Raw genomic sequence first — 13,857 nt, 5'->3', positions numbered from 1 at the left:
ACCCTAACTCTAACAACCCTCTGCTAAACCATATCTCTGAGCACCACATCCAATCAGCTCTTAAACACATCCAGGGATGGTGACTCAACCACCTCCCTGGGGAGCCTATTCCAGTGTTTAACTACCCTTTCTGTAAAGAAGTGTTTTCTAACGACCAACTTAAACTTACCTTGGCACAACTTGAGGCCATCTCCCCTCATCCTGTCACCTGTCACCAGTGAGAAGAGACCTGTCCCACAAGGGATCTTTTGATCCCTCAAAAAAAGGTATGTGCTCTTTTTAGAGGTGACTTTCCAGGACTAAAGTTAAAGTGTTACAGAAAGTTCAGCTTCTTGTGCTTGAAAATAGGTACATGAGTGATGTACCTGAGTGTTCCCAAGCCACGCTTCATTCCTATAGCTTAGTTCTTTTTTTCTACTTTTCTAGGCAGTCATAGTAATTGCTGAGGAACTCTACAGCTTTATACAGGTACTGACTGACAGATAAGCCAACACAGACGAGAACTTTATCTTTTCAACTATTTTTAATCATTTGCTCTGCAAATCCCAGCCAGAGTACTTTTATCTAGATGGGACACTTACATTGAAAAGCAGCAGAAAGCATGAGGTAGGCTCAAATATGGAATGTACAGGTTATCTAGTATGAGTTAATGTTGATGTCCAGGTTTGCACCGTGCTGAATAGTTTTGGTTCATGCCTGGAATAGATAGGCTTACAGCAGAAACTGGGATTAACATAGAACTGCACCTAATTATAGGCTGTGTGTGTGCCAAGCAAAGCAAGTGGTTCTACTTTTGAAATTGGTGTCATTTCAAACTCACCATGAAACAGCTCTATTAAGACTATACTATCAACCATCAGCAATACATGTACACCTTAATTATCTACCAGCAGCACTGTATCAGCCAATTCTTGTGTGTTTTCTAAGCAAAATCCCCCACTTTTTCATGCTGTGTCATAATTTCTGGGTATCAGAGAAATCTCTGAGCCATTCTTGTTGTCAAGGGTCTGTGTTTGCTTTGAGGGAGCCACTCCCAATGCAGGGCACTTGCCTTTCTCCACTGAGAGCAACCCACAGATGCCATCACACTGAGCTGACATGAAGGAAACAGAGGCATCTTAAGTGGCACCTTGCTTAAGAGGCACCTCTTTTTCAATGATTTGTTCTGGGGTGTTCCCATCTCTTCTTATGAAGTTCCATGCTGTGCTGGGGTGTTGATGGCTCGAGAAAGGACACATGCCTGCGGAGCTCATAGGCTCACACACTCAGCGAAGGGAAGGTGTGCCTAGCTATCTTCTCCCTTCTTCTGAGTCCATGTTTGTCGAGGTGGCTGCCTCACTATAGATGTGTAATCACTGAGACAGCAACACACATCTTTCAGCTCCACAGGATCCACCCACCTACTGGGTTACAGTCACACTCACCCAGTGAGTCCAGCAATGCCTCCACACAGAGCTGAGCATCTCATGAGCTCAAAGGGAAAGAATGCAAGCACCGCTGATCACACGCCAAGTACTATCAGTATTTTATTGGTCTGATTGCCAAGAAAGTTAGGAAAGAGTCCGAAGAAGAAATGCAGAGCATAATTCCCATAATTTATCGATGACAATCAATATTTTTCACATTCAATTTGTACGTGATTTTGACAGGAGGTTGAACAAAATTTATTACCACATTTTGAAGGATGCTGTTGAAAATGTGTAAATCGTAATGTGCCCGAGTTATCATAATATTCATATCACTGAACACATTTCAGAGGCTTCTTCTAAGAATGCTGATTTCTGTCCTATGATTCCAGCCTCTTGGCTATTATTAGAACTCGTAATAATCATCACTCTTGCCTTGAGATCGGAGGAGTTAAGTCCCACAGAATATGGAATGTGTCTGAATAATTTATTGCAAGGAAATACAAGCTTCAAATATGTAGAAGACTTTCTACATATAGCACTCTCAAAATACTGTATTCAGCACATTTCTCATCCATAGAAAGTAAATATGTATCTGCAATTAGTCAAAAGATTTAATTTTGCAGCAATGAGAGAATTTTAGAGTCTGCATTCATATGGAACTGTATTTTTTTCTACATACTCTGAACATTGAGCAGTGACTCCCTTACAGAACATAATATTCCTATATAATATACACAGTGTTTTTAAGTGTTTATGCACTTCTCACTCGTGCAGTACTTTGGTTTGTATGATGCTACAATTTTCCTTTCTTTGAATTTATCTTTTTTTTTTTCACACTCAGGGAGGGATGTTATTTCTGCAAAACCTCCAGTGCCATTTAAACATGACTACTCCTGCTTAAAGATTTTCCACAAAGTATTCACACCGAGAAGAATTCATCTTCATTGATGGAAAGACTGGTGGTGACGCTCCACTTAACAGAAGGGAAATATTATTCTTCGCTGAGATGAAAGATGCCTCATGCCTCTTCCATCAATCAGAAGCATTGTGACATTTCCCGTCACCGCAGCACAAAGATGTTCATTCTGGGAAATGCGCAGAATATACTAATGAGGATGTTCAGACATCAGAGGAAATATTTTTCTCCCTGTAAAATGTCAGAGTTATTCTTGATCTAATATTACTGGGCCACAAAGAAAAAAAGTGTAATTGCTTGTAAATAATAAGTCAGAAGGACCAAGCATGACATTTTAAAAGTTCAAATCTTCTCATCCTCAGTCATCATACTTTGCATTAAGGCTATTTACAAACAGTATTTGTCATATCACTGTGTACCGAAGTGCCTTATTTTGTAGTCAATGCAATGACAAGTAAAACAGAGCTCTGAGGTTTGCTTTCAATTTCCTCTACTAACTTCTGTGCCATTCTAAACAAATGACGTGGCAGTGAGGTGAAGAGGACGAAGTAAAGCACCAGGGATCACCTGAAGGTCAATATACAGCAGGTCTCCTCAGATTAAATTTGCCAGAGTTGCACTGGGTTTCTATCCAACAAAACAAAGTTCTGCATAACAGAAGGGCAAAGTGTGAAACAGTTAAGAGAGTCAGATACCAGGAAACTGCTTTTCAAGGTTCCAAAAAGCCAGCTCATTACAACATCACATAATTGACTACTAGGCAGATAAAACCTCTGGTTTTCAAAGCAGACATCAAGGAGCATGGCTTGGGTTCAGAAGCAGAAGGCACAACTCTTAAAACTGATCCTCAGTTTACATACATATAAAACACTTCTCTCTTTCCGTGTGTTTTATGGCGGGTTGTAAGAAACAGATAGCGTCTCTTCTCATTTCCATTACAAAGCTCTGCCGAGAAACTAATAACAGTCTGTTCCAGCTGAAGTGAGTAAAACCTGCTCTTCAAAAGAACCAGAAAAAAAAAAAAGAGAGAGAGAGAAATAAAAGAAAAAAGACCGTCTACCTTCTGAATTCTGATTCACACACTGAGCAAAGCATTTCCCTTTTCCCACTTTATGGTGCTCTGAGATGATCGCTCCCTTTTCAGACCGACTGACCAAATCCATCACAAAGCTGCCTTCTCCCCTCTAGGGCTGCACACAGGCAGCTCAAAGATTGCTTCAGCCAGAAGCACTTTCACACAGTTGGAGCCAAAACCACCTCAAGGAACACCTAAATCATACTGGATGGGAGTCCTGACAGTGCTTTTAATGGGGCCCAAATTTCCCTTCCAAATTGGCAATAAAGTGGCCAATGCAGGAGATTTTCCTTTTCCAGGAGGACTTCCTGGTAGCATGACACTGCCATGTGTCCGGTTGGACCCATGCTGGGGGTCATAAAACACCCGGCCTCAGTATGTTTAATCTTGCAATACACTGACTTCCTATGTTTTCTTTTTCTTTCCTTATTTATCTATCCATTTATTTATTTATTTAATGCGTCACTTTATTTTTTTACTTATTTCCTCCATATCTGATGTATCAGATGAAGCCCCAGTAATGAACTCAAAAACCTTCTAAGAAGGATATTATCAAATACCCAGGAATGAGCACCAGGACTAAGAATAAAGAATAGTTTGACCTATTCAGGATGGAAGGGCATTTCGACTTTCATGAATTCCTTGAGTTGATGATGTTCCAATATTTTGGCTATTTGATATTGCTGATTATAAGCAAAGTTTGTATAGAAATGCCCAAATTAGTTGAGAAATTTGTAATCAGAAAATAAATGTCTCAGCATCGACAAATACATAAGGAAGCAAGTGAATGGGAAGTCATCACCTAAAATGGATCAGATGTAAAAGTGTCAAGTGGGAATGAGAAAAAGATGTTCAGATCAAATGGATTAAATTGCTTCATTGAGCTCCGTGCCCTTCTGGTATTCCAAGACACCTTTTCCCAGGAGGATGACACATATTTCCCAAAGCTAATTCCCACTGCTTCTGTGCTCTCAGACTGTCCTAGCATCACAGTGAAAAGCTGAAAGGACTGTGGCTCTCTCACCATTCTTCTGCTATCCCCTCCCCACCCATGCTGTTCACAAAGCACAGCCTGTGTCTTCTCTCCCAAACATGGTTTTGACAAAGCAGCATAAGGAAGTAGCGGGGTATTTTGGTGTTTACTTTCTTTCATTGAGATGTGGGTTTCTGACAACACTGTTGGACTTGTTTTGGGAGTCATCCACTACTAAGACTTGATCAAGCCTGTTGCATCCTGAAGCAATTGAGCAAAATAGAGTTATGGCTGCTGTAACCTAATCACAAGCAAAAACATGTAGGTGAGGTGTAATTATCAAGAGTACCGCCATCTGATAATGTTTGTTGTAAGCAGAAAATTAAGACTGAAACCAGAAGCAAATGTGTGAATGATTTTTCTTTCTTTTTGAATTACTGACTGGTGACTTGTTTTTTAACTTGCATATGCATCTCTTTTCCGCCAGGAAATTTATCCTGAACATTTTTCTTCACTGAATGTTGGGCGTTGAATTTCTGTATTCTCCTTCAACACTGGAAGTACTTCAGATCCAACTGATAAAATATCTGGAAAGGATGAGCGCAAGGGCTGGTTCATCAGGTATATGCCAAAGTTTGTCTGAAAAAAGCAAAATAGTAATTGAGATGAGACTCATGCTAAAGTAATCAGATCTATAGAGGATCTCACAAGCCAGATATGTTTCGAAAAACAATATTGCTTTAATAATAAGGATGTATGTGTGATCTTATTATAATTAAGATTATTTTAACTAATTAACTATAATAGACTGGTAAACAAGAGCTAATCTCATGCCACTGAAGAAGAATACCTTCAGTAAGTGGATAAATAACATAGTATTTCATCATGGATCCCATAGTATTGTATATGTAATTCACACTCAATTAATGACTCTTCTGTCTTCCTGACAGATATAGTTAATCCATTTTCACAAATAATGGCTAGATAGCACCCAGAAGACATATATGTTCAAGCAGTGAGGAAAACTTTTGCATTTCCTACCATGAATTATTCACTTTTTAACAGAACTTGGTCTAACCTTGATGAATTTCCCTTTGTTTGTTTTTATCACTATTTTAGTGTATTTTACAGAAAATATTCTGAATGTTTGTTCTATTAGGACTGCCACTTGTGATGCCATCTTACATCAACATTAGAAATACTAAGGAAAGTATCCTCATATTGCTGAATAATAAAGAAGAAAGAAGCGGGATAACTACTTAACCTACCAATAAGACCTTGCAGGCACTGAAAACCTGATCTGAGCTTCTGCACTCTTATGTATGGTCTTAATTTTAAGCACATTAGATGTTAGAGTTAGAGCAGTCAACAGCTGGTTCTGACATAGGAATGTCACAGCAAGACATTTGGTGTGTTTCTATGGTCTTGTTCTTTACCTACATAAATGTGCAGCAAGAAATAGTCTTTCAAACTCAGGATGACATTTGAGAAGAATTAGAAACAATAAGAAAACAATTACAATGTAAAATAAAAAGTAAATGAATGCTGAAGATCACGTTAAATTCAAAACTGATTTGTAGACTTCTGAATATCTTTGTTCTTGAAACTGAAGAAGTTGGAAAGCCAACATATATTTTCTTGTCAGTTTTTTACAGGTTTGAATAAGAAGTATTTGACTTTGGTAGGCTACAGCTGAAGTATTTGATTACCAGTCACTCACAAGTGTAAATGAAATAAAAAAGCAAACATGATCCATTTGGTACGTCTGAACAAATACATTTTTAAAGCAAAACTCTATCATCCTTCTCCATGACCTGATTACATTTATTGCCATTGTTCAGATCGATGATCCCAAAACTGAGGGAATTACATTTACAGGAGGTTTAGAAAAATATACTAGGTAAAAGGAATTGCAACAAATTAAAGATAACCAAATGTATTAGCTGAATCTAAGGGTGCGTATTTGATAGATGTAAAATGAAAGCAGTGTGTTTTCTCCAGTTCTTGTACTGTGTAATTAAATAAAGATACAGAAATGAGGTAACATGAAACAGCTCTTAGTCTTTGAAGAATTATTGAGATTTAAGGCCAAGGCTTACTTTCAAGTAACAGTGATGCTATAAATCAGAGAACTATCCAAACATTCCTTCAGCATGGCTCTCTTTTCATTTGAAATCCTGAACACTATGATAGCTCCCAGATAGATAATTTTTGGCTATTTCCACTATTCCTCCACTGTGTGGGTACTCCACATATATGTGGAATGAGTTGAGTCTGATCAGTCCTATGCTACTAATGATGCTTTCTGGATACCGGTGTCTGCCCACACCGGTGGATGTAGGGTAGATCCTATGGTCAGTGTTCCAGAACACAATGCTAAGGTATGACTGCAACACAGCAGGGTCCCAACCCAACAGGACAGTGACTGGATTGGAACAACCACAACACTGACATGTTAAGTCAGTAACAATTTCATCTAAAATCTTGAAGTATGTATTATCCTGTTCTTGCTTTTCTCTTTGTTGTTGATGTGCTGTGGTTTCTCTATGGGCATAAATGATGTCTTTTTCATCCTTGTGTTTAACAGCCTGGATTTAATTTCCTAATGTAAAGATGACAGTTGCTATAATTTAATTGCCGTAAAAGATTAGGTAATCATAGAACAAATATTGTAAAATGGATATTAGTCAATTCTACAGTACTTCTCAAACAGGAAAGATTGTTTAACATCGGTGTTAATCAACTAACTTCACACACAGGAATTTTCAACATGTACTTATGGCACTGGTATTCTGACTTATCTTAAAGCAAGACTAAAATACATCTTGGCAGACTGTTCACTATGGGTAATTTGCTTCATTTCTGTTGCTCTGAATCATTTAACCAGATTTTTTTTTTTCTTTTTTTCTTTTTCTTTTTCTTTTTTTTCTTAAAGCAATTTAAACCCTCTGTGATTATTTGAGAAAAGACAGAGGTAGATATATTTTATCTACCACAGTCCTTAAATACTATTCTATTGATGGACATCTGTATTTTTCTACTCTGACCAGGCATCTGAGTCTTAGGACTTCTAAGCCTGGATGATGCCTGAGGAGTTTTCAAGGTGATACTGATACTGATGGTATACTTATTTCATTATTAGGCCTACTCAGATGAGCGTATTCCTGTAATATCACTTGCATTGCTGCAATCTTTATTCTCTGAATGACCGGAATTTAGCTTGTGATTATCAGAAATGGATTTTGTATCTTTTAAGAACATTTCCTTGCTTTTCTAGCAATTACAAATATTGACTTAGCAAAAAAACAAACCCGAGCAACCAAAACAATAACAACAACAAACAATCACAAAAAATGTGCATCCTGCCTTTTGGACTCTGTTTTAAGAAAAAAGACAAAATTGTCCATTCTTCAATTTCAGTGCTGAAAAGAGACTTTCAGACCCAGAGATTACAGCTTGCAGAGTCATTATGATGAACTGCATAATGCCTCTGTGTTTTCACTACCCTCTCCTGACTTCAAGGGCATCCATTCTGCACACAGCATCCCCAGAGCAGATGGTCAGACTGTGAGCTGTGCTGCTCTGTCCATACAGGTGGCAGTAGGGGCCTGTTGCTCTTAAACTTCATGTAAAGCTGTCCCATCAGTAAAACTGCAACACTTCACTGCTGGAATAAAAAGATAAAACATTCTTGCCAACAGTGAATCATATGATAGTCATCACACCCACTGAAAGGAGAAGTTATGAAATGCTGTCATCCTTGCGTGTTGATTCAAATACATTTACTGGAGCAACAATAAAAATATGCACTTCTTGGATATTTACTGGTTGAGAAATTTCCTGGGTACAGCATCTCCTTTTGTAGGATGAAATGTGAGGTGCTACACCTGACACAAGCTGTGATGTGATGCCCTTAAGATACAGCTCCTAAGCAATTGGTTAATTCAGACTAGCATCTGCTGGGGAAAGTGCCCTGCTAGAAGGTTTAATGAGCACAGAAATGATACGGCATGCAAACACTTAGCCTTGGATGGATGAGCTCTGGATTTTGCCCCTGGATGTACAGGATGTACCTCTCAGCTGCTTTCTATTAACAGATAAATTTATGTTCACTTCTGTTCATTCATATAAGATAACCTCCCTCTCACACAAAGATGTGGAAGATGCCATGATTAAACCTGATTTATCTATCTATCTATCTATCTATCTATCTATCTATCTATCTAATCTATTTTTAATGTAAAGATATTCTTTTAGCTCTGGATTCACCAAAGCTCATTTGTAAAGTCTTACACAACAGGGGAGTGGAAGCACTTACTTTTGACATGCTGATTTTTCATATTGGAAAGAAAGGACGGCTTTAACTTGGTAGCCAAAAAGAAAACCAAACACCTTTTTTTTACTGAAAATACCCGGACAGCAGAAGTTTCTACAAGAACTGATCTTTTTTTGCTCTCTACCTTAAATAAATGAATTTCCCAGTTCAGCCACCCCTGAGAATAGAGAACCATATTATTTCAGAGGTCTGCCAATTTCGTACATCAGTCAGCGTTTGCAAGCATTCCTGATCTGGACAGAAAGCACTGCACAATGCAAAGCAAAATGATGCATCAGATAAGAGATTTCACTTGCTCTCCTTGCTGAGGTTTCAGCAAGCAGTCCAAAGGACCTGTACGTAATTCTGCAGGGATGGAAGCTCTCCCAGGCTCAGTGAGATATATAAAAGGGGATCAACAGCCCAGAGGAAAAAAACACAAATATTTTAGTGTAGAAAGGTGTATACAACCATAATGGATTTCTCCATATACTTACGCTGAGGCAGACTGCTAATGCTATTCCCTTTGCTACCCTGACAGCAAGTCCTAGTTCATAGCACTGCTGAAAATCTACCCACAAGGCTTACACTATTGTTAGCATTAAAGTGCATCTGAAAAACACAGAGGATAGGCAAGAATTCAGTGTTCTCTCCTCTCTGCCTGTGTTCCTTTTGCATCAGGTGGTGACGCATGTGAAACAGCATGTGGCTATTTTTACAGCATTTGCTTAATGCAGTTATCTAGCCTTTTGGAGCCTCCTGCCGTAACAGTGAGCTCTGGCACAGAAGGAAAGCTTGTTTTCTTCCTTCTCAGTCCAAAATTACAGAAGGAATTCTTAATGAATGTTTCTTCAGAACCGACGGCAGCAGAATTTGAGTTTGCTTTGCAGAGGTCACTGCATTTTATTTCAAGCAATGCAAAAGAAGGTTTGGTAGAAAGTAGTTGGCTGGGCTTCATCGCTGTGCTGTTTGCTTATTAGGAAACATGCAAACTACTTGTGTGGCTAATTACAGTATGTGGTTCTGACTTTCAGCAATAATCCATCCATGCAGAGCCTCAATATTTCAGCTTGGAGCAGCATCTGCTCAGAGTCTCAGAGGAGTGGAGAAAAATAGCATTTCAGAAATAAATATTAACCCAACTCTTACAAACATTTCTTTATGTTGTTCTTGAAGTTCCTTAACATTTTGGGTATTAAGTAACTATAACAGCTTTTCAAAACTATTAGTTACCCTAGTACTAGGAAATTAGCTTAAATCGTACTTGCTGCATTTGTTTGTTGTAGTTCTGTGTTACTGACAGCTGAGAACAAGCACTGCTAAATTCCTTCACTGAATCTGTGTTTAATGACAAAAAATATCTAAAGAGATGTCTGGTAGATGAACTCTCAACAGAAAAGCATTTGCTACAGACATAAGTCACCAAGGGATTAGCTCTGCAATTTAGCAAAGCCACAGGAACTCCCTCCCAACCATGCACTGTGCAAGGTTTAGATGAACGTTCTCTGCCAGCTCTGCCTATCACACTGCAGATGCCACAGTCCTCAGGTGCTGCTGACTGATAAGCAGCTGGTGACCATCACCCCACAGATGACTTGGAGGAGGGGTGGGCTATGATGTCTTCACGAACCCATTCAGTTCAGATTACTTCACTTGGCTGTCAGGCATACCCAGAAGACTTGGCCTTATGCAGAGCAGGGCATGTTCACAAGAGTCCTTCTGCCAACAATGCTGAGAGTAATCTTTGGCTGAAAGCTGGGAAAAATAAAAAGCTGATGGCCTTGTTCACTGCAGTGTGGATATCTTTGCATAACTGAGAGAAGGGAAGCACTGCTCTGCTGTGAATAGCAGCATGGTGCTCTGCAGCCCCTTGCCATGTCCTGCTCCTTTTATTTGATGCCAGGCTCTCAAGAGGCTGGGTTTCTTTCTTTGCCTTAATTCTGTATGAATGAGTCCTGTGGTTCTAGGACAAGGAAGTCTTTGCATTGCCAAAGTTAATCAGAACCAAAGAGAAGTTAATCTCTGCTGTGGGAAACACACAGAAGATGCTGTGCCTCTCCTGAGGAGCTGTGTCTTTGAGGTGTCATTGCCACATAAAGAGGTCACCAAACACAGATTAACATTCTACATTGGCTGTCAATTATAATCTACCAAAACCCACACAGGAGAGAAAACCCTCCCTGCCCCATGTGGCAGCTGGATAGCATCCCAACCCAGAAAGTGTTCTAGATGTTCCAGCTGTGCTTCACCATTACCTGGAGAGGTCTCACTCTTAGGCTACCCACTACAATCAGGTTTTCATCCCACAAGCAACATACACCCTCTCAGAGGGTGGTGAGGCGCTGCCCAGAGAAGCTGTGATGCTCCATCCCTGGAGACGTTCAATGCCAGATTGCATGGGGCTCTATGCAGCCTGAGCTGGTGGGGGGCAGCCCTGTCCATGGCAGGAGGTTGGAACTAGATAGTCTTCAAGGTACTTCACAACCCAAGCCAAGATTCTATGATATGTGCTGCAGCAACCTGGATGCCAGCCTGCTGTGTAGCCCCAAGCTGTCTCAGGCCAGTGAGAAGCAGTGCCAGCAGGCAGCTCGACCTGCTCGCCCCTCCCCACCTCACTCTGCACCAGGCAGCTGGCTCCAGGATGGAGCTGGCAGGGCTATTCCCCAAGGATAACACTCATTGAACATGTTGCTCTTTGTTTGCTTAGTGAGTCACTGAGACATCAATTTTGTTTTGTTTTGTTTTTAAACAAAAAATGCATTATTTGTAACTTGTTTGTGCTCTGTTTGGGTGAATAATTTGCAACCTGTTCGTTATTTCTCTGTCTCCATGCCGTGCACAGTCTCTGGTGTCTGGTTGCTATTGGCGAGGCTATTGGCGCTGACTGCCTTCCCTTTTACAGAAGCTTAACATCAATCAGTGAATTCAGAGTAAGGATTTTCAGCTAAAAAATGCTTCCGAGACTTGTGAAGCTTTTGGGATGCCAAACTGTCTAGCCATTGTCTGAGCACTCTCTGTTCCAAGAAGTAATACAACCTGAGGAAACCCAACAACTCCAAACCAGTGTCTGTGTTTCTAACCTATACCTCACTCACTTTCCCGATCAGTCACTCTCCACTTGGATTATATTCACGTCTGCTCTGGGTTTCCCAAGCCTTTTTCTCTCTGCATGAGTAATGTTTAGTCTCAAGAGCTAATTGTATTGTCACAAGCACTTTGTGATTTTTCTGCACATTTCTCTTCTGGAATGACATCAACACATTGTCTCATATTTTTCAAGACCAAAACAAACATGTTGTAAAGCGGTACATACTGAATAAAAGCAAGCACAGTGAAAAACAATGCACATTAGTAGCCATGTTTCTGATTAAAAGAGACTTTGAGCATTTTTTGGAAATAAGCCATATCATATCTGGCTTGTGAGTCCATCCTCTTTTGACTGAAAAAACAAATGATAATGATTAGCTGAAGAACTTAACAGTGAGTATTCTCTCAGCAGGTATTCCACTATGCGTGCAATGCGCTACATCTTTCTGTGCAGCTCTTACAGAGCAATGTACTGACCTTTTTTCCCCTGGCAGCAGACAGAGATTGCAGAAATTCTTTGTTTCGTTCCCCAGACTGTTGATCAATGCAGATTACTTGACATCTGGTACACGGACCCACAACCTGAAATTTCCGTTAAAGAAGGGTCACTGCTATATCAAAACAGTACACTATGGAACAGTAGAAGCTGACAGACAGCATAATCCTATAAAAACATGTCTTCCACATAATTTTTCTTTGTTCTTTTAGGCTTTAATTATGTAAGGGGTCAGTGCTGCTCACCTCATGTAGGTACATTTTAAAGGTCTTGCTGAAATTTTAGTTCCTTTTTTCTTTTATTTTCCTTTCTTTTTAAGGAAAACTTTCCAAGAGAAATAAAAACATCATATTTGTATTTCTCAATGGCTTGACTTCATCTGTGAGCTGGCAGGAGTACTTGTCCAAAGAAGAACTGAGTTTAAAATTAAGCCGAGTGCTCAGGATTTACCCAGAAGACTTTTTTTTTTTTTCATTTCATTTTTTTGAACATAGGAAGCTCCATACAAACAGGCAGAAGAATTCTCTACAGTAAGGGAGTGACACAGCACTGGAACAGGTTGCCCAGAGAGGTTGTGGAGTCTCCTTCCATGGAGATACTCAAGACCCACCTGGACACTTGCCTGTGTGACCTGTTGGAGGGAATCTGCTTTAGCAGAGAGGTTAGACACGATCTCTTGAGGTCCTTTCCAGGGCCTGCAATTCTGTGACTCTTTGATTATCTTGGAGCTAAACTAACTGGGTTTGGTTTGCATTGTTTCTGTGCAGTTGAAATACACAATATCTCATACACTTTCTTATACGTATGGAAACTGTAGATAAACAGAATGTAAAATGTGAATTTTCACAAATCTGTCATCAGAAAGGATACTGAGATCCACAAGTCTAACATCATATATAATACAGAGCACTGTTCCTAAAGTTAATTTCTGTTTGACATAGGGTGCATTTTTAGGGTGGACAAAAAATTCACCATTAATTGCTTCTTCTAGAAGATTAAAATGAAGAAGAGCTTTGCTTACTACTGTATGCCAAGCTTTAGCAAAGCTCTGAATGTTAGAAAATAACTGTTCCTTAAAATAATAAGTTTTCTCATTTTGTATAATTTGTTATAAAATTTGAATAGGGCAAATAATTTAACCTTACACTGCAAATATTTCTATGTGTTGTTCCGAAGTGCAATTTTATTTCTTTGATATACACCTAGAACTGTAAGTACAACTATTCAGTGTAGCCATTAAAACCATACATTTGGTTCCACTTTTTCACACAACGATTTGCAACAATTTTAATATTCGGTTAAAAGAAAAACAACACAAGATAAGAAAATATTTTACCCCACTTTGCTTTGTTCAACACTGTATTCTATTGTGTTTCTGGCATCAAAGACCTGAAGAAATTTTTCTTCAATTTTCTTCAGCTCACTTTGCAGCTTACTGATCAAAGTACACATAAGAAAAGAGAAGTCATATTTTCCACCCTTACTGAAAAAATAGCCTTTCCATTTCTTAGAGTATGCTGACTAGAAACAATTAGGAATGATTTCTATCTCAGCTTCTAGATCTGGCCTTAGCACTTCTCTTATTC

The 13,857-nt window shown here is 39.3% G+C and overlaps 1 protein-coding gene across 2 annotated transcripts in view; it reads right to left on the bottom strand.

The window, feature by feature from the left end:
- Nucleotides 1-1,508: 1,508 nt before the first annotated feature.
- MOCOS (molybdenum cofactor sulfurase) overlaps nt 1,509-13,857 on the bottom strand; it is a 204,132-nt gene continuing 191,783 nt past the window's right edge. For both annotated transcript variants that reach the window (XM_015854272.2, XM_015854273.2), the window contains exons 14-15: nt 12,253-12,357; nt 1,509-5,012 (exon numbers count right to left, since the gene is read on the bottom strand). In XM_015854272.2, the coding sequence (XP_015709758.1) occupies nt 4,866-5,012; nt 12,253-12,357 (252 nt within the window). In that variant the 3' untranslated portion in view covers nt 1,509-4,865. The remainder of the gene's footprint in view (nt 5,013-12,252; nt 12,358-13,857) is intronic.

Source organism: Coturnix japonica, chromosome 2, assembly GCF_001577835.2.
Source record: "Coturnix japonica isolate 7356 chromosome 2, Coturnix japonica 2.1, whole genome shotgun sequence".
Lineage (NCBI taxonomy): Eukaryota > Metazoa > Chordata > Aves > Galliformes > Phasianidae > Coturnix > Coturnix japonica.
Note: the sequence above shows the minus strand (reverse complement) of the source record. Positions and strands in the feature narration are given on the sequence as shown.